Source organism: Vulpes lagopus, chromosome 2 (genome assembly GCF_018345385.1).
Source record: "Vulpes lagopus strain Blue_001 chromosome 2, ASM1834538v1, whole genome shotgun sequence".
NCBI lineage: Eukaryota > Metazoa > Chordata > Mammalia > Carnivora > Canidae > Vulpes > Vulpes lagopus.
The window spans coordinates 162,701,413-162,719,009 of record NC_054825.1 but is presented as its reverse complement, the minus strand read 5'-3'; the positions used below and the strand labels follow the sequence as shown (position 1 = coordinate 162,719,009).

Below are 17,597 nucleotides of genomic sequence, written 5' to 3'. Positions count from 1 at the left end.
GCTGGCAAAACCCACATAGATGGTCACTTTCCCAGGTTGCTTTGCAACTCAGAGTGACTACTGAAGCCGGTTCTGTTAAATGAGAAATAATTTGTGTTCTGGGAGAACACATAAGGGGTGGTCCCATCTACATTTCCTGCTTTAGATGCCACCATGTAAGAACATAATGCGTGGTGTTGCTGCAGTTTGTACTCGTGAGGGGAAGGCAAAACGAATCTCAGAGATGTCAACCCAGCGCTTGACGTTGTTGAGCAGCTGAACTAACACTGGGACTGTGTCTCTTTGAAAGATTTATTTTTAAAAAAAAAAAAAGATTTTATTTATTTATTTATTTATTTATTTATTTGAGACACAGAGAGAGGCAGAGAAATAGGCAGAGGGAGAAGCAGGCTCCCTGTAAGGAGCCCAATGTGGGACTCAATCCCAGATCCTGGGATCACGCCCTGAACCAAAGGCAGACACTCAACTGCTGAGCCACCCAGGTGTCCCTGAAAGATTTCTTATGTGAGCAAAAGAAATCTCTATTATTTCAGTTCTTTCTGTTGGAATTCTGTTGTATGCAGCTAAAACTGTCATAACAGACACAGCATTATGAGCTTGGAGCCAAATGACCATCTTATTACTATTGCAAAGACTTGCTTGAGAATGAAGTCCTAAGGAGCAATGCAGTCACTTGAACGCCTTGATCCAACCATGCCTGAAGTCCTCCTAGATGCTCAGACTCACCATGTACAAAGGTCTTTCAGTTCTGTTTGTAGCTTACAGTAGTTTGGTTTGTATCTTGTGTCCTATAATCATAGCATTGCTGGCAAATTTAACATTTACAAACTAAGGCTCTGAGAGATAAGATTTAGTTTCCAGAGGTCACCCAGACAGTGAATGAAACATTTGTCTGAAGCCAGAGCCATGATGTTCCAACCCAGCTTCCCAGTCCCAGAGAGAACAGGAGTCCCAGGTGGAGTGAGACCCACGGTGTATGTTTATTCTGGTGTTGGTAGCAGCAGCAGTGGGGGAATCGGCCAGACGCAGGGAGTGTTGAACAGAAAGAGTAGACACAGGTGTGCGTGTGTGTGTCTGGGGGAATACGGAGGATTGGTCTGTTGACATTCACGGAGAGAACAAAGGTCAGGGCACCATCTTGGACAAACAGCAAAGAGACAGAAAGACAAAGGGTTTGGGGGGCTGGGGTCCCCCAGACATGCATGGCCCCTTGCCTGGAAGGGGAGCCCTGGGGAAGAAAAGACAGACACAGTGGAGACTGAATGCCCCCCACCCTGAAACAGGGAGCTGGGCCCTCCTGCCTCCCACCCTCACACCTAGTGGGGTAGAAGGACAGGCAGGCCCAGGGCTGCCCCGCACCACGCAGCTCGGACGTTATGGCTTCAAGGAGATGAATTCACGGTCCGGGCAGGAAGGGATGGGGTCCTGAGGGGGCCTGGTCCGATCCTGGGCCTTGGCCAGACCTGTGGGACAGGGCAGGGAGATGTCAGTGATGGCAGAGAAAGGGCCCGTGACCTGTTGTAGCTCCATCGACACCCCAGGGACCCAGAAATCCTAGTCCCTTGTCACTCCATCCTCTGGCCCCTCCACCCTCAGACCCAGGAATCCAGGACCCCAACCTCTTTTCCCTGGTCTGGGTTCCTTACCCCTCACTCTGAGTTCTCTTTCTCTGACAATCCTTTGCTTCCTTTCGTGAAGCTGGACAAAGTCTTTTCCTGAATAAGGAAATCCAGAAATTTCAGGTATGGGGGATAGAGATGCAAGACAACCGCTAATGATCAACATATTAAGACATCAAACCTGTTTTCATCATTTACAATGCTTTTTTCCACTCAGCTCTGAAGTGATGAGCCAGCTGATATTACAGTTCTATTCTATAGACAGGGACCCTGAGGCATAAAGAAAAAATCACCGGGAATATGAGGCAGCAGGGTTGATGGGGCAGACCATCCGAGCAGCCTCAGAGAAGCTGACACTGTTTTGGAGATTCTGGGGAGCCAAGGACGGCAGTGAGCAGAGAAGGTGCAAGGTCAGAGCTGGCGGTAGAAAGACCTTCTGGGGCCATGCACTATGGCACTATCAGCTACAAGCCAGGGTCAGGACCCCCACTCAGCCAGGGTTCCACTCCTCTCTCTGCAACCAGCATTGCTCAGCACAAGCAGAGCTGCATCTGTCTCTCCAAATAGACTCACAGTTTTTTCGACACTCACACTTGAGCTCTGTGCTCTGCTGCTTACAATCCCTCCTCATCGGTGGAAGCAAAGTCCAAAGCAAGGCTGAGCTATAGTCAGGCCTTGGAGGAATTCACCCTGGGTGCCAAATTTCATGAGTGCCCCCCAACTCAGCAATCAAGAGAAATACGACTACAATGCAATATTTTTAAAAATCAAAATGAGTCCAAAAAATCCAATTTGATTCGTTAAATCAAATTTTAAATAGAGGTCAGTCCCATGTCATATCAGAGCCCGAGACAAAAGGAAAAATAAGCAGCCTTATTTTTATCTATTTTTTATGGTTAATTTTTTTTCTGGAAATTTAAAATAATTTCTAAAATATCAAAAACAACAAAGAGTAATGTGTATTGTAATTCATGTTACATTCAGTTTAAATGTTTATTTATCCTCTAAATAGAATTTAGTGTGATTTTATTCTCTTAGCTTTAATAACAGCCAATTCGTGGATAATATTTTCAAAATCTACTTCTTTGATTTTTTTTGCCTTCTTTTTAATTTAAAATTTTTTTTAAAGATTTCATTTATTTATTCTTGAGAGACACAGACACAGGCAGAGGGAGAAGCAGACTCCCTGCGGGGAGCCTGATGTGGGACTTGATCTCAGGATCCTGGGATCACACCCTGAGTGGAAGGCAGATGCTCAACCACTGAGCCACCCAGGTGTCCCTTTTTGGGGGGGTTTCAAATGAGAGAATAGCCATGTTTGAAAATTTCTCTTGACTCTGTGATGATCATAAATGATTTTTAGTTTTTAAAAAATTAGCAAGCTGATTCTCCCATGACCTGTAGGCCTCCTGTCATCTGCTGGCTTCCCCCTTCCCTCTCTGCTCCAGGCTCAGAGCCTGCCCTGGCTCCTTCTTGCTTAGGAGGAAGCCGTGCCCAGCCGTGTTCTCTCCCTGTGAGCTTCTCCTAACCTCCAAGCCTTTACCTAACGCCTTCCTTCTCAATCTCCAAGCATCTGTTCAAATGTCACCTCCACTGAGAGGCCCTTCAGGACGCCCTAAGCCAAAAGGCATCCCGCATCCCTCATCCAGATGTCCTCTACTTCCCAGGCTTCCAAGCCTTTTGGACCATAATCCACAAGACCAAAAAAAAAAAAAAAAAAAAAAAAGAAGAAGAAAAAAAATTGACAGTATGATCCTTACAATGGGTGCTGCCCTGTGAAATGTTCTGTTCTATTTTGACTTCATTTTCTTATTGAGAAAAAAAATGTTGATCCCCACCCAGTAAACCACAATCCACTGATTTTCAATTATATCCTGCTTTAAACCGAACCAAACCAAGACCCCTAAAATCCCAACCCTGCTGCATCTCACCACTCGGTTTTTCCCATTTATTTTGCATTTAGCATCATGGGAAATAATAGTAAGAGTAGCTGACCACTTGCTGAGCCCTTATGGAGAGGCAGACACTTAATCCTGCATTAACTCACTGAATCCTCACATCTATCCAACTTTAAATGCTATTAACAACCCCATTTCCGACGCAGAATAAGCTGAGACACAGAGAGGTTAAGTAACGCGCTCTAAGCCGCACAGCTAAAGTAGAGCCGGGATTCCAACCCGGGTGGTCTGACGCCGCAGCGCCTAAGACGGATGCTCCGCGCGAACCGCGGGGCGAGTGGCACTGGGTGGCCTCCCACTCACCTCCACCAGCTGATGCCAGTGCTCCACCGGCTTTCGGGGGTTGGCCAGCATCTCCGCCCAGTGCTCGCGGCCGTGGGGGTCAGCGGCGTCCGGGCCTACGCGGCACACGCCGATCACCTCGTTGTGCCCGATGCTGGGGGAGCGGGGAGGGCTGTGAGCAGCGGAGGCGGGAGGGGGCAGGTCCGGCCCCACCCCCGGGCCACCCGCCCGCCCGGGCCACGCCCCTCACCAGTCGTAGTCCACCACCGCGATGCTGAGCCCCACGCTCTCCACGCTCTCCGGGGCCACGTCGAACACAAGCGCCTCGTTGTATGTGGGGTTCAGCGTATTCTTCTTGATGGAGGTTTTCCGCTTCTTCAGACGCCGCCCCTCGCTGATCAGAGAGGCCTTCACGTAGGGGTCTGGGGGCGGGCATCAAGAGCAGTGAATCTTGACTTCCTCCCTCAGACCCGAATCTGGACCCCACACTGCTCCTCCCTCAGACCCAGGGGTCCTGTCCCTGTACTCCTCAGACTCAGGAGCATGGGCCCCCAGACACTCCTCCCTCAGACCCAGGAGTCCAGGCCCCCAGACACTCCTCCCTCAGACCCAGGAGTCCAGGCCCCAGACACTCCTCCCTCAGGTCCCAGCAACTCCTGGAACCCACCGGAGAAGCCGGTGAGGTCCATCGCTTTGAGGTTAGAGGCTTTGATGATTGTCACGGTGAGGCGACCGGCCGTGGGGAGGTAGCAGAGTGAGAAGTTGAGCTCCCCAAGATCTGCCTTTTCCTGAAGTTTGGAGAAAGGGGTTCAGCAATACCCTGCCTCAGTCCCCCATCCCCCCAATCTCTCCCTCACTTTCTCTCCCATCTGGAGCTTCCAGCTCTCCTCCTGGATTTCCAGGACTCAGGTTTCCAATTCACTTAACAATCTGACTTGGCCAATCTGACCTGGTAACTCCCTGGCCACAGCTGCCTGCCACCAGCAAAGCCTATTTGTTCTGTAGGGAAAATTGTAATAGGCATGAGTGTGGAGAGAGAGCAGCAAAGAGCCAGAGAGAAAGAGAGAACACAGTGAGAAATAAGACAGGAACCTGGCCCCTGAAAGATACAGTTAGAAAAGGAGACCCATGGAATTGTAAAGTAAGAAAACCTAGTGGCACCTGGGTGACTTGGTCGGTTGGGAGTCTGCCTTTGGCTCGAGTTGTGATCCTGGGGGTCCTGGGATCAAACCCAGGTTGAGCTCTCTGCTCAGTGGGGAGCCTGCTTGTCCCTTTCCTACTCCCCCTGCTTGTGCTCTCTCTGTCAAGTGAATAAACAAAAATCTTTAAAAAAGAAAAAAGAAAAAGAAAACCCAGAGGGGGGGCATAGAGACCCAGAGACAATGCTGCTTCAACAGAAAGTGAGAGATTGCAGAGGAACAGACTTCCAGAGAGACAAGTACAGGAAGAAAGAAGGACAGAGACCCAGAGGGAGAGACAGAGTCGGGGTGGGGGGCATGTCAAAGCCCCCAAGGTGCAGGAGATCTGGAGACATGGGGAGAGACTAGGGGAAGGGCATGGAGACCCAGACAGTGATAGAGACCCAGAATGAGGTGGGGGGAAGAGCAAAGACCCAGAGAAGAGAGAGACACACACAGAGAGAAACCTGCACAGAGCAGATAAGGGACAGGGGTCCAGTGTGGTAGACCCTGAGAAGTCAGTCTTGGGGAGCATAGGAGACACACTAATCCTAAGTGAAACTACAAATGAGACAGAGCCTCCCACATCAGCACACACATAGGGACCTGGAGCCAGAGCTGAACTAGCCAGGACCTCTGACCTGCCCAGCCCGGTCCTTTAGCCTCATCTGGGCCCCTGGCCTGACAGCCACACTGACCGAAGCCCAGGTCCCTGGAGTCCCCAGTCACTGCCCCTGACAGCAAACTGTGACAGCTTGGACCTGGGGCTCCCGAGGACTGTCTGGGGTCCCCGGGTCCTGATCCTGAAACAAAAAAGCCAGTTGTTTAAGGAATGAATGAATGGATGGATGGATGGATGGATGGATGGATGGATGGATGAGTGAAGACCTCCAGTGATGAGAGAGAGGAGATGTGACACACATAAGCAGGAGACAGGATGGAGGCAGGGAGAGGGTCAGGACACCCAGTAAGCATGGAGGAGCTGGGCTCTGGGAGCGATTGGATGGAAGAGCAAGGGAGCTAGTGTGGTGGGATGGGGAGGGGGTGTTGGGCACAATCTGGTGACTGGGGAGAACTGGGAGGTGTCAGGATATAGGGGATTCAAGTATGTCTGAGGCTTGGGGGTTCCGGCTATCAGGATTCAGGTGGAGACCAGAGGATGAGATTATATCTGGAGGTCAGGCGTTTGAAACATAAAATGTTCTGAGATCAGAGGGGCTGGGGGTTTGGGAAGCTTGGGAACTGGCAAGCCAGGAGGTTGGAAGGTGAAGGAAGTCAGAAAAACAAAAGCTGGGACCTCTGGGGTCAGAAAGTTGGAGGGTCAGGAATCTGGGGTCAGAGGACAAAAGTCATGGGGGTCACAGCATGACATTATGATAAAGTGGCTGATGGGTACACGGGTGTCTGTTATAATTTTCTCAATTGTTATCGGATGTAAAAGGGGGTCAGAAGCTGGGAGATCTAGGGTCCAGGCATGATGTCAATATTTGACGGGTGTTGGGGAGATGGGGGTCCATTATATCAATCTCTACACTTTGCTTGTATCTCTGAAATATTTTGCAATAAAATAAACTTTTAAAAAGCCTGGGTCAGGGCAGCCCAGGTGGCTCAGCGGTTTAGCACCACCTTCAGCCCAGAGCGCGATCCTGGAGACCCAGGATCGAGTCCCACATCAGGCTCCCTGCATGGAGCCTGCTTCTCCCTCTGCCTGTGTCTCTGCCTCTCTCTCTTTCTCTGTGTGACTATCATAAATAAATTACAAAAAAAAAAAAAAAAAAAAAAAAGCCTGGGTCAGGAAGCTAGAAGGTTACGAAGTCCAAGGACAAGGAGGTAAAAAACTGAGGGGTCAGGGGGCCCCAGGAAGAGGGGTGCAGGGGCCACTGACCGAGCCGCCCTCCACGATGTCCCTCCACAGTGGGCGGTCCGGGGGCTGTTCAGCCAGTTCCAGGAGGTTGTCCAGCACCACTTGGCCGATGAGGTCGTGCCGCGAGAAGCGGTCAAAGTCATAGACGCTGAAGTGCAGTTTGCGCTGGGCCAGCTCAGCCAGGGGCACTGAGAACTGGAATGTCTCGTTGAACACGGGGTTCAGAGTCTTCCTGTGCACCTGGAGCCGGTGGGTGAAGGAGGCAGACAGACACCATACCCTTCAACCACACTTCCAAAGGACCCAGGAGTCCAGGCCCCCAGCCTCCTCCCTCAGACCCAGGAGCTGGGGCCCAGCTCCTGCTCCCTCAAACCCCGGAGTCCGACCCCGCCCCCTCCTCGGGATGTCCTGGACCCTTGCTCCGGACCTTAGTCTGGAACTTTTTCTTGCGGTCTGGCAGCAGGTAGATCTTGACGTAGGGGTCTGAGAAGCCGTTGGAGTCCTTGGCCGGGAGGTCCAAGGCCTGCAGGATCCGCACTACCAGCTGGTCTGAGCCATAGAGGTACCTCAGGGCAAAACTGATGCGGCCGCATGGCGCCCCCACGCCCGCCTCCCCTGAGCCGGGGGCCCCTCCGCCGCGCCGGCCGCCTGGTCCTGTCCCCTGGTACAGCTCCGGCTTGATCTGCCCGATGAGTTTGGCTTTTTCCTCACCGCCCGGCAAGGGTAAGGGCAGGGCAGGCGGCCGCTCCTCACTGCCAGGGTCTGGCTGGGGGGTCAGGGTCTGCTGGGTGAGGGGCCGGGGCAGGGCGGGATACCTGTGCAGAGGGGGGAATACAAAGGGGGTCACCAGCTGGAGTCTTTGGCAGCATCTGAAGACCTGAGAGACTTCTCCCTGCCTCTTCCCCAAGGACCTCACCCAAATGGCCACAGATACCCCACTTTTGCTTGCTATGACGTTGAGCAAGCCACTTGCACTCTCTGAGCCTCAGTTTCTCCACCTGTATTGGGAGAGGGTATCCCCATCTCTAAGCTAGCTCCAGCTAGGACCTGCTTATGCACCAACTTCCAGAAGCCTCCTCCTGACCTCAAGTGCGTGACCCAGAATAAGTTCTTTGTGGACCCCTGGGGCCCACACCACCCAGACCTCCTGAATTTTCATCTGCTCTTCAAATCTCCCCACCTAGTCTCACCTCTCCCACCTCACCCTCACTCCACCTGGCCTGTCCTTTCTCAAGTCCCTTTTGCACTGTCCATAAGTGTGTGTGGGACATTCTGGAAGCCCAGAGCTTCCCCCTCAGCTCCCCTGGCTGCTTCTCCCCTCTCTCACATACATGCTTTCCCTGGACACACCCATCTGCATCCCAGGTCTCCACACCCAGCAAGAGCCCCATGTCTGCTAAATCTATATCCTGAGCTCCAGCCTGGATCGACCCCCAGCCTGGGCTGTCCACCAGACCCCCTGCCAGGCTCCATACCTTCTCCCCAACCTGCTCCCCCTCCTGCTTCCCAGTGCTCCACCTACATCTGCAGGTCACACACCAGAGCCATTCTCACCTCCTTTCCTCTCAAAGCCTGTCCCTCCCCCTCCCAAATTTCCCTGTCCCCTCTGTGGCCCCGGCTTATCTGCCTTCTCCTGCATGGACCATCACACCTGGGGTGAAATCCACGTGTTGGGGCCCCTAGTGGTGGGCAGTGCTTGGCAGCCACCACTGGACACAGCAGCCCCAGATATGTTGAGGGGAAGGCACAGGGCTGGGGGGAGTGGGAGGGCTCCAGCCATGGAAGGGGATGCAGTGGGGGAGGCTCCTTCAGCTACAGATCCCCTGGCCACTCCTTGCTCCCAGGGTGACCCTGAACAGGTCCTTAACACCCTCTGAGCCTCAGTTTCTCCATCTGTACAATGGGAGAGGGGAGAGAACTCAAACTCTTGTATCTATCCACCTCTGGAAGGCCTCCTTGGAGACCCCAAACTATATCTCCCATGAGCTCCTGGGCCCCTGACCAGGGCCTGGGATGAGAACACCTTATCCCATGACCGTGTGGGGCCCAAGACAATCCCTGTGAGGGCAGTTGCCCCCTGGACGCTGCCCCAGGTCCCTCATATTCAGCAAGACCCAGATAAGCTCAGGGGCTCCCCCAAACCCCCTCCTCTTCCTGGATCTTCTGATCCTCTAGATCCTCTGTGTGCCTTCTGTACCTCTTCCCACTCCTCCTACTCACAGCCATCAATCCCAAGTCTCACCTCTCCTGCCCCCTGACTCCCTTTACCTCATCTTCTCTTTCCCATGCCCATAATCTCAGCTTAGCCTCATCCTCTCCTGCCTGGGCTATCAACCTCCAGTCTAGTCCTTCCCCTGTGTGACCACAGAGAGGTCTTTCTACACCCAGAACTGACCCTGCCCCTCCTGCTCACAGCCCTCTGTGACTCCCTAGTGCCCCCAGGACAAAGCCCCAGCTCCTGAGCCCAGCATTCAAGGCCCCATGTGGTCTGGCCCTGCCCACATCTGCAGCCACATTTCCCTAGATTTCTTTTTTCACACTTTCAGGCCACAGTGACTGCTGGCAGTTCCCACAATGCACTGTGACCTCCTTCCCCTCTGGCCTTTGCACGAGCGGCTGTCTCTTCCTGGAATGCCCAGTTCACACCCCAATCTCTGTGCCTGGCCAACTCTTCCTCACTCTGCAGGTCTCAGCCATGACACCTCTGCCTCTGGAAGGCCCCAACCTCTCCCAGACCGGATCGGCGACTCCTCAGACTCCCGTAGCTGTGGCCTTCTAAGCTACTTTGCTGCCACTCTGGCCTGGGTAGGCCAGGACAGCCTCTTTGGGAACTCGCTTGCCCTGGATTGTTAAGTGACATGAAGGCAGAGTCTATCTGCCATGCTCACTTCTGTTTTTCCAACACCCAGCTCAAGTCTGGTTCATATTAGATGCTTGACATACATGTGCAGAATGAGGAATACAGAACAAATGAACACCAGGTCCCACCACCAATCCTGGCTTAGAGCGAGAGATGAATTGCTTTGTGTCTCAGAACCTCAGGGGTCTAATCTTCATTCTCCTCTACCTTCCTGACCCCAGAGTCCTATATACCCTCTCAATCTCAGAGTCCAGATCTCTAGGCTCCTCTTCCCTCAGACCCTGTCCTAGCCTCCTCTGTCCCCAGGACCTAGGAGTCCACACCCCAAGCCCCTCCTGCCCCAGGACTCAGACTCTGGACCTCCAGGCCTCTCTTCTTGCAGGGCTCAGGAAAACCATATCTAGGAAAGAGACAGAGGAGGAACAGAAGTTCAGAGTGGATCCCCAGCCCAGTAGCCTGTCTCACCTGGTGGTGGGTGCCAGGCTTGTGACCTGCTGATGCGACTGGGCACTGGGCAAGCCCCCACCACTTGGGGGCAGCAGGAGCAGCCCAGAGCCTGCGCCTCCCTCAGAGGGCAGTTCAGGAGATGTCTGGCTTGGTTTGACCCCAGCGGCCACTGCAGCTGCCGCAGCCTCTGGATACGAGTCCATGTCCAAGTAGGAGGGCTCAGGGGGGTCAGAGCCCCCCAGGCTGCCTGGCTCCAGAAGCTCAGCGAAGGGCGGATGGTGGGCGGTGTGGGCATGGTGGTGCGGACCCCCCAGCAGAGGATGGCCACCCAGGCCAGCCCCCAGGTGGTGCCCACTGCCACCTACCAGGCCTGCCAGCCCGACCCCAGGGCCTAGGTCTTTGCGCAGAGGGCCCCCGCCCACTGCTGAGCCTCCCTTGTCCCGCCAGGGCACCCAGCACAATTTCCAGGACACGAAGAGGGAGACGCCCAGAAGGACAATGCCACAGAATGTCACGATGACCGACAGCAGGCTCACGGAGATGTCTGGAGAGAGTGAGGATAAAGGTCAGGGGTCAGGGTGGGGTCAGAGTTCATCCTCCCCCTGCTGTCCCCAAAGACCTAGCCTTTAGCATTTCCCATGCATTGTCCTAAGTGCTTTACATACGTTACTTAAGCTCCACAACCCCACGAGGTTGGTGTCTCTATATAACCATTTTAAAGATAAGGAAACTGAGGCACAGACAGGTTGAGTGACTTGTATTATGCTGCACAGGTAGTAAATGACAGATCTGGGGTTTGAAAGAGTAGCAAATCTGTCTTTAGATCTGATTCTTAATCACTAGCTGCTCCTGCCAGCCCCCCATAAGAGGACACACCACCAATGTCCCCCCAAATGCTCAGAGATGATCAAGGAAAGAGGAGACTGTGTGACCCAGTTAGGCAGGTCAGGGTTCAAACCTGTTGGCTGTGTGGCCTCGGGAACACATCTTAAGCACTCTGAGCCTTACATTCCCCATATGCCAAATAGGAAAAATCAGCCCTGCCTCTTACAGTGGTATTAAGGAGTGCAAGAGGTAAATGCTCACATAAATGCATAGCAGGAGAAGGTAAAGGCAGATATTCATTGAGTGGTTACTATGTTTCAGGCACATAAGTGCTTTATTGGTATTAGCTTACTTATGCTTGACAGGCACCAGAGGAGATTGGCAACATTATTATGCCTGTTTTCCACAAAAGGAAACTGAGGTCAAGAGACACAAAGTCTCCTGTACAGAGTCCCACAGCCATCAGCCATGGAGTTAGAATTTGTGTTGGAGTGCCTAGCTCCCCAACCCAAGGTCTTCTTGTGCTGCTACACTTCAATATTCCCTAATAAATGGTAGTTCAGACATAGATTTTTATTAGGCTAACAAGTCTTGTTGCTGCCACCAAGCATATCCATCACCACCACCACCACAGCTGACACATTCTGAATGCTTACTGTGTGCTGATGTGCCTTCCAGAGAGACCCAGGGACAGCCCAGTTCTTGAACCAAAGATTTCCGGTTCATTTCAATACGTGGTACCAGGAATTAGGTTTTCCCCAAGAAGTGTGAATTTGTTTTGGAATTGACTCCTGGGTCTCAGCGAGATAGAACACAGGGAAACACATGCCCTGTATAGACTATAGGTTATGGCAGCTGGGGAGAAGGAGCAGGTATCTGAGCTATTCACAGCAAGGACAGCTGAGTGGGATGGCTGTATCCTGTCACTGCAGCCAATTCTGGGTGGCGAGGGGATGCCTCCGGGCCTTAACTGACCAGTGAACCTAAGTCAGCAGTCCCTGGTGTTAATCCCCAAGGCACTATGACTTATCCCATTTTACGGATGAGGATGGTGAGGCTCTCAGAGAGAGGAAGTGATCCTGCTGGACCATACAACAGGCAGGCACAGAACTCTGAACTTCCTACCTCCTCCCACCCCTTAGGGTGCTCCTTTCCAAGTGACCCACATCTGCTTAGAGTTCTCGAGACCTGCTAAAAAGCAAAGCAAGGGCTTTCTAGCTTCCTGAACATGGGAAGAATTAAGAGAAGGGGGCCTGGGGGCCATTTGGGAGGGCAAGGCAGAGAAGAGGAGAGGAAAAATCAGCTGCTTTCCCCTAACATCAGCCTGACCCAGACCCTCTCCAAGTCAAAACATCAATCCTTCAAACTCTGATGGATTTCTCATTCCTGTCTGCCTGGTCTGGGGAGACTTTGGGCTTGGCAAGGTGGTGTAGCTGTGCAGGAAAAGATGAACCTTGCCCAAGAAATGTTTGGCCCTTGATCGGCTCCTGGGAAGGAACTTCGAAGCCCTTGGAATGTCCTGCCTGAAAGTGGTTTTGTTTACCTGAGGAACCTTGAACCATGTCAGATGGTCTGGGTAACAATGTGATTGATGCTGGGGTACTGGGCGGTGACATGCCATATCAACTCAGCCTCTGGAGGGGCTGGAGGTCAGAGTTAGCCACACAGGCAGTCAGTCATCAGCCATGCCTAGGAAGTCAAGACTGGAAGCTCATGCCTGGTCTTTCCTGGACCCTACTCTATGTATCTTTCCCTTCACTGATTTTAACCTCCATCCCTTTGCTGTAATGCAACATAATAATCAGTATAACAGCTTTTCTGTGAGTCCTTCCAGGGAATTCTTGAAACTGAGGGTGGACTTGGGAACCCCCCCAAATGATGATAGTATACTAGACTTCCTGGGGTAAAATCTGGCTCTTTTGCTTACAGGTTGCGAGACTCTGAGCAAGCAACCATGGCTCTCTCTGAACCTCATTCCTCATCCCTGTCCCTGGACATCCTGCACATGAGGTGCTGAGCCCTGCCCTGCACTCAGCCAGTGTGACTGTCATTATAACCTCTCAGTACATGCTTCCTTGGGGCTCCTCAACTGGACAAGGGCACTCATAATATTTGCTTGCTCTCAGAACCCCGTGGCTTCCTAGTTGGGTGACCTTGGGCAAGTCACTTCACTCTTCTGGGTCTTTTCCCCCCACTGAAAATGGGGATTATAGGTACCACATAGGATCGTTGTGAGTAGTTGATGAAATATGCCAAGGCCCTTGCATGCTGCCTGGTACACAATCAGTGCTCAATAAGCACATCCCAGCATTTATTGAATGACCACTGTGTGCCCAGCTTGTTCTAGGTACTTCACATGTGTTCTGTCATTTGAGTCTCTTAGCTGCCCTAGGAGGTAGTCACTTTTATTATCCCCATTTTCAGGAGGAAACTGAGGCACAGAAGAAGTGTTACTTGCCTAAAGTCACCCATTAGTAAGTAGGGGTGGTGGGATTTGAAGCCAGACAAGTCAGACAGCCTGACTAAAGAGCCTAAGCCTTTAAGCACTATGCAAAATTTACAAAATATATGTGAAGGGCATAGGTATGTGGCTGGGGGTTGGGGGTGGGCAGTGGGCAAGAGGCTCAGAGGGCCAAACCCAAAAGATCAGGGGTCAAATGGCCCACCCAGCTCCTTCTCCTTAGATGAAAGGTTGGGGGGGACCAGCAGCAGGCAGGATGGAGGCGAGACTGTAAGAGGGACTGGCCATGGCCACCTAGGGAACAGAAGACTGAGCAAGTCTGCTCGAAATTTCTGAAAATACCGAATGTAGGGTACACAGGGGGCTGGCCGAGACAGCTGGGGGATGCTGACCTGCATCTGGGCCCCGGGGATAGCCTCGAATTCGCAGGTCGTTGAACTCCTGGCACCTGTCACTGGTGTCGGCATCTCGGACCCGCGCACAGAGGTCTGAGACCAGGATGAGTGCCCGCCGGCAGAGGTCATCCTCGTAGTCTCCTGACATGGTAGCCGATGGGTTCTGTGCTTGGAACGGGCCGGGCAAGGGTGCAGATGGGGAATGGGATTGAGAGAGGGGTGGATAAGAGATAAAAAGAGAAAGAAAAGGAAGGATAGGCAAGGGGACAGAGATTGGGAGTAGATGGACAAGGGGATGTAGATTAGGGAGGGATGGGCAAGAAGAAATTAGGGGCAGATGGACAGGAGGGCTGAGATTCGGTGTGCAGGCAAGAAGACAGCAATGGGTTGGACAAACAAGAGGACAGAGATCAGTGTGAAGGGACAAGAGGCAGAGAATAGGGAAAAACAGACAAAGAGAAAGAGACTAGGAAGCCCAGTCAAGGAGCAGAGATTCAGGATGCACAATAAAGGGATGGACAGACAAGGAGATAGAGATTAGGAGTGCACAGACGGAATTCAGCCATGCACAGATGAGGGGACAGCCGTTCGTCGCTCGTGCATTCGACAAATATTCATTGAGCACCAACTACATGCCAGGCTCTGTGCCAGCTGCTGCAGATCCAGCAGAGAAGGAACCCCACACATTTCCTGGCTTCCTGGTGTTGCAATCCAGTGAGAGGAGACACGTAGTAAACAAGTCAACAAATACCCATAAACAAACAAGACATGCTCACACTGTGAGAAGTGCTCTAAAAGAAATAGCTGGAGGATATGTCACAAAGGGAGCAGGAGGTGGGCTGGTGGGGGACTCTTTGAGATCTGAAGGACAAGGTGAAGCTGGCCATGGGCAGTGGGTGGTGGGGCTGGAGTGAGGAAAAGCATCCAGAGCAGCAGGAACAGCATGAGCAAGGGCTTGGTGGATTCGAGGAACAGGAAGGAGGCCAGATCCAGGTAGACAGAGAGAGGGAGAGACTGGGTTAGAGAGATAAGAACCAGTTGCGGGTGGTGGTGGCTGGGGCAGGACGGAAGATGCAGAGTGCAGAGATGGGGACCAAGTTGAAAGAGGGAGAGATATGGGGAGGGGAGGCAGAGATACTGGGAAGGGCAAAATGGGGCCCAGGATAGAGGGACAGATGAACAGACAGATAAAGGGAAAGTCAAGGATTGAGATTTGGGATGGACAAGCCATGAAGAATGGACTGGTGTGTAATTTATGGGAGTGTGAGAGATGGGCGGACAGAAGAACAGTGTAAGCGCCAGGACAGAAATATCTTTGAAAAGGAAACAGTGGTTGGAAGAATGGATGAGGTGCAGAAAGAAAGGACAGATGGACAGACAATGGCCAGGGACCACAGATGGGCAAACGGATACAAAGGAGGGCTGGGCAGACAGACAAGGGTGCAGAAGGAAGGTTGGATGGGGGCAGGGGCACAAAAGAGAGAGGACCGGGAGGAAGAGGTGGATGTGGGGAGAAGGGGAATTAGCCACACATGGTTTGGAGCCAGACATCAGAGATGGACTGGAAGGAGAGTGCAGGGAGAAATTAGGGATGGACAGACCAGAGCTCACAGATGGACAGGTGTCGTGGGGGGTATTGCAGAAGGCCAGGGACTCCGAGACAGGCATGGTCAGACTCACCTGCGCTTATCCCTGCTGTGTCCTGGGTGGCAGCCGAGGCGGCGGCTGGCGGCAGCCCATGGGGGTTGTAGGGCGGACAAGGGGCTGCGGACCCGTCCCCACGCGCCAGGTGGTGGGAGGAGGAGCCGGATCTGGAGGCCGTGGCCAGGAGAAAAAGCTCAGTTCGAGCTTCACGTATTGTCCTTCTGGGACTGGTTGTTCGACCCCAGGCGACCCCCAGGAGGTTCAGCCACCCCCTCCCACCTCCGGGGCCCCAGCTCCCGCTGAGCTTAGACACTACAATTCCCAGCAGGCCTTGCGCCAGCGCGGCTAAGACTTCACAGACCTGGCGCTGCATGGGCTGCTGGGAGTTGAAGTCCTTAGTGCCTCTCCCGGCTGCAGAGAGGATGGGAATTTTTTTGGAGGTGGGGGGGTTATGAGATACCGGGGTCCCAAGGCGCTGCAGGGTGGAAGAATGATGTCCTGGACCTCGAGAGGTCGCGGAGTCTTAAGTCCTCAGGGGCCATGGACTGGGTAAACGATCCCCATGCCCGGGGGATTGGTGGGCGAGGTAGGGGTACACCTGGGTGTCTTCGGGACCCCCCTTCTAGGGCTACGTGTCCCTCCCCCGGGGCGGCCAGCGAGTGCTGCAGCACCCGCACTCTCGGGCGGGAGATCCGCGCGCCTCTGCACCTACCCCCGCCCCCACGCGCTGGGGCCGCCCCCCAGGATCGGCCTGGGGCGGGGGCTAGGGCAGGGGGAGGGGGGAGGAGCGGACTCACCCGGAGCCGCTGCCGCCGCCGCCGCCGCCGCAGCCCCGCGCGCCCGCCGCGGTGCTCGCTCGGCTCCTCCCCCCTCCCCTGGCGCAGGTCCGCGGCTCCTCCCCTTGCACCCCCTCCTTCCTCCCCTCTGAACCTGCGGCTTGAAAGCCGAAGTCGCGCGGCCGCAGCGAGGAAGGAGAGAGATTTCCCGGGACCGAGGCGTCTGACACCCAGCTCTCTTACACAGTGGAAGATCCAGCTGTCTAGGATCGTGACCCTCTGCTCCCTCAGGATCCAGAGGTCCTGGCCCCCAGTCCCTCTTCTCTCAGATGGAAAAGTCTGGGACCTCAGTCACTTCTCCCAGAACCCAGGATACTCAGCTCCCATCCCCCTCCATTCTCACATCCAGGAAACACCCCCCCACACACACACACACACCCCTACCGGGGCCCTTTCTTCATCAGCCCCTGGACTTGGAGTCCTCCCACCTGGGGAGCTCTGAGGTCTGGCAGTGGGAGGGGAGGCGGAGCCTCAGATTTAGCGGGTATGGGGAATCTCAGCTGGGTGTGAGGTACTAGCAGGGACCTGGGTTTGGATCCTGCCTGGGCTGGCTCCTGCCTTTGTGACCTCGTGCTTTGCTCTTGAGATCCAGTTTCCTCATCAGAAAAAAGTATATAGACAATGAACCTGTTTCGAAGAGATCCAGACGTTTGAAAAACCAGGCACTATAAGTAAAGCACTGGCACCAAGCAGGTGCTTAATGAATCTTTCTCAAAAGCAGCAAGTAAGAGTCACTGCCATATTAATAGAAGTTAATGATAATTGCCACTGACTGTGATCTGGGCACTGACTCTATGTGCTTTGAAAGCATTTTCTCATTTAATCTCCACTTTGGCTCTATTAGGTGGGTGCAATTATGCTATTCCCATTTCACAGAAGAGGAAACTGAGGTCCATAGGTCAAATCCCATGGAGACTATCCAGAGCCACATAGTCACAGCAGCAGCTTTCAGAGGTGTCTGGGAGACCCCGCAATCTTCTTTGGTGCTGCCCCCCCATCCCCAGTGACACTCATATAAATATACTAAGTAAAAAAAATTACTTTCTTCTTCTGACAAGGCAGCTTAAGACAAGTTCCCTCTCTAACTAGATTCTACCCCTCTCCCTACATAATGCTACCTATGTATATATACATTTGCAGTCATTGTCACACTGTAGAGTCACCCAGAAATGCCTCCCAGGTTCACCTTGAATCCTACCCAGAGTACTTCTTCATTCTCCCCGATGGA

General features: G+C 53.1%; 1 protein-coding gene across 3 annotated transcripts; it reads right to left on the bottom strand.

The window, feature by feature from the left end:
- Nucleotides 1–956: 956 nt before the first annotated feature.
- Nucleotides 957–16,347, bottom strand: SYT3 (synaptotagmin 3). 3 transcript variants are annotated; one of them, XM_041738400.1, is made up of 11 exons: nucleotides 16,331–16,347; nucleotides 15,570–15,700; nucleotides 13,887–14,052; nucleotides 10,227–10,752; nucleotides 7,329–7,716; nucleotides 6,923–7,141; nucleotides 4,527–4,647; nucleotides 4,110–4,281; nucleotides 3,881–4,013; nucleotides 1,647–1,715; nucleotides 957–1,463 (listed from the first exon to the last, which is right to left on the bottom strand). In XM_041738400.1, the coding sequence occupies exons 3-10, from the start codon at nucleotides 14,035–14,037 to the stop codon at nucleotides 1,650–1,652; spliced, it is 1,776 nt and encodes a 591-aa protein (XP_041594334.1). In that variant the 5' UTR covers nucleotides 14,038–14,052; nucleotides 15,570–15,700; nucleotides 16,331–16,347; the 3' UTR covers nucleotides 957–1,463; nucleotides 1,647–1,649. The 3 variants fall into 3 exon arrangements, with proteins under 3 accessions (XP_041594334.1, XP_041594343.1, XP_041594323.1); XM_041738409.1 differs by lacking the exon at nucleotides 16,331–16,347 and having other exon boundaries at nucleotides 13,887–14,355; nucleotides 15,570–15,832; XM_041738389.1 differs by lacking the exon at nucleotides 16,331–16,347 and having other exon boundaries at nucleotides 15,570–15,832.
- Between the last annotated feature and the right edge of the window lie 1,250 nt (nucleotides 16,348–17,597).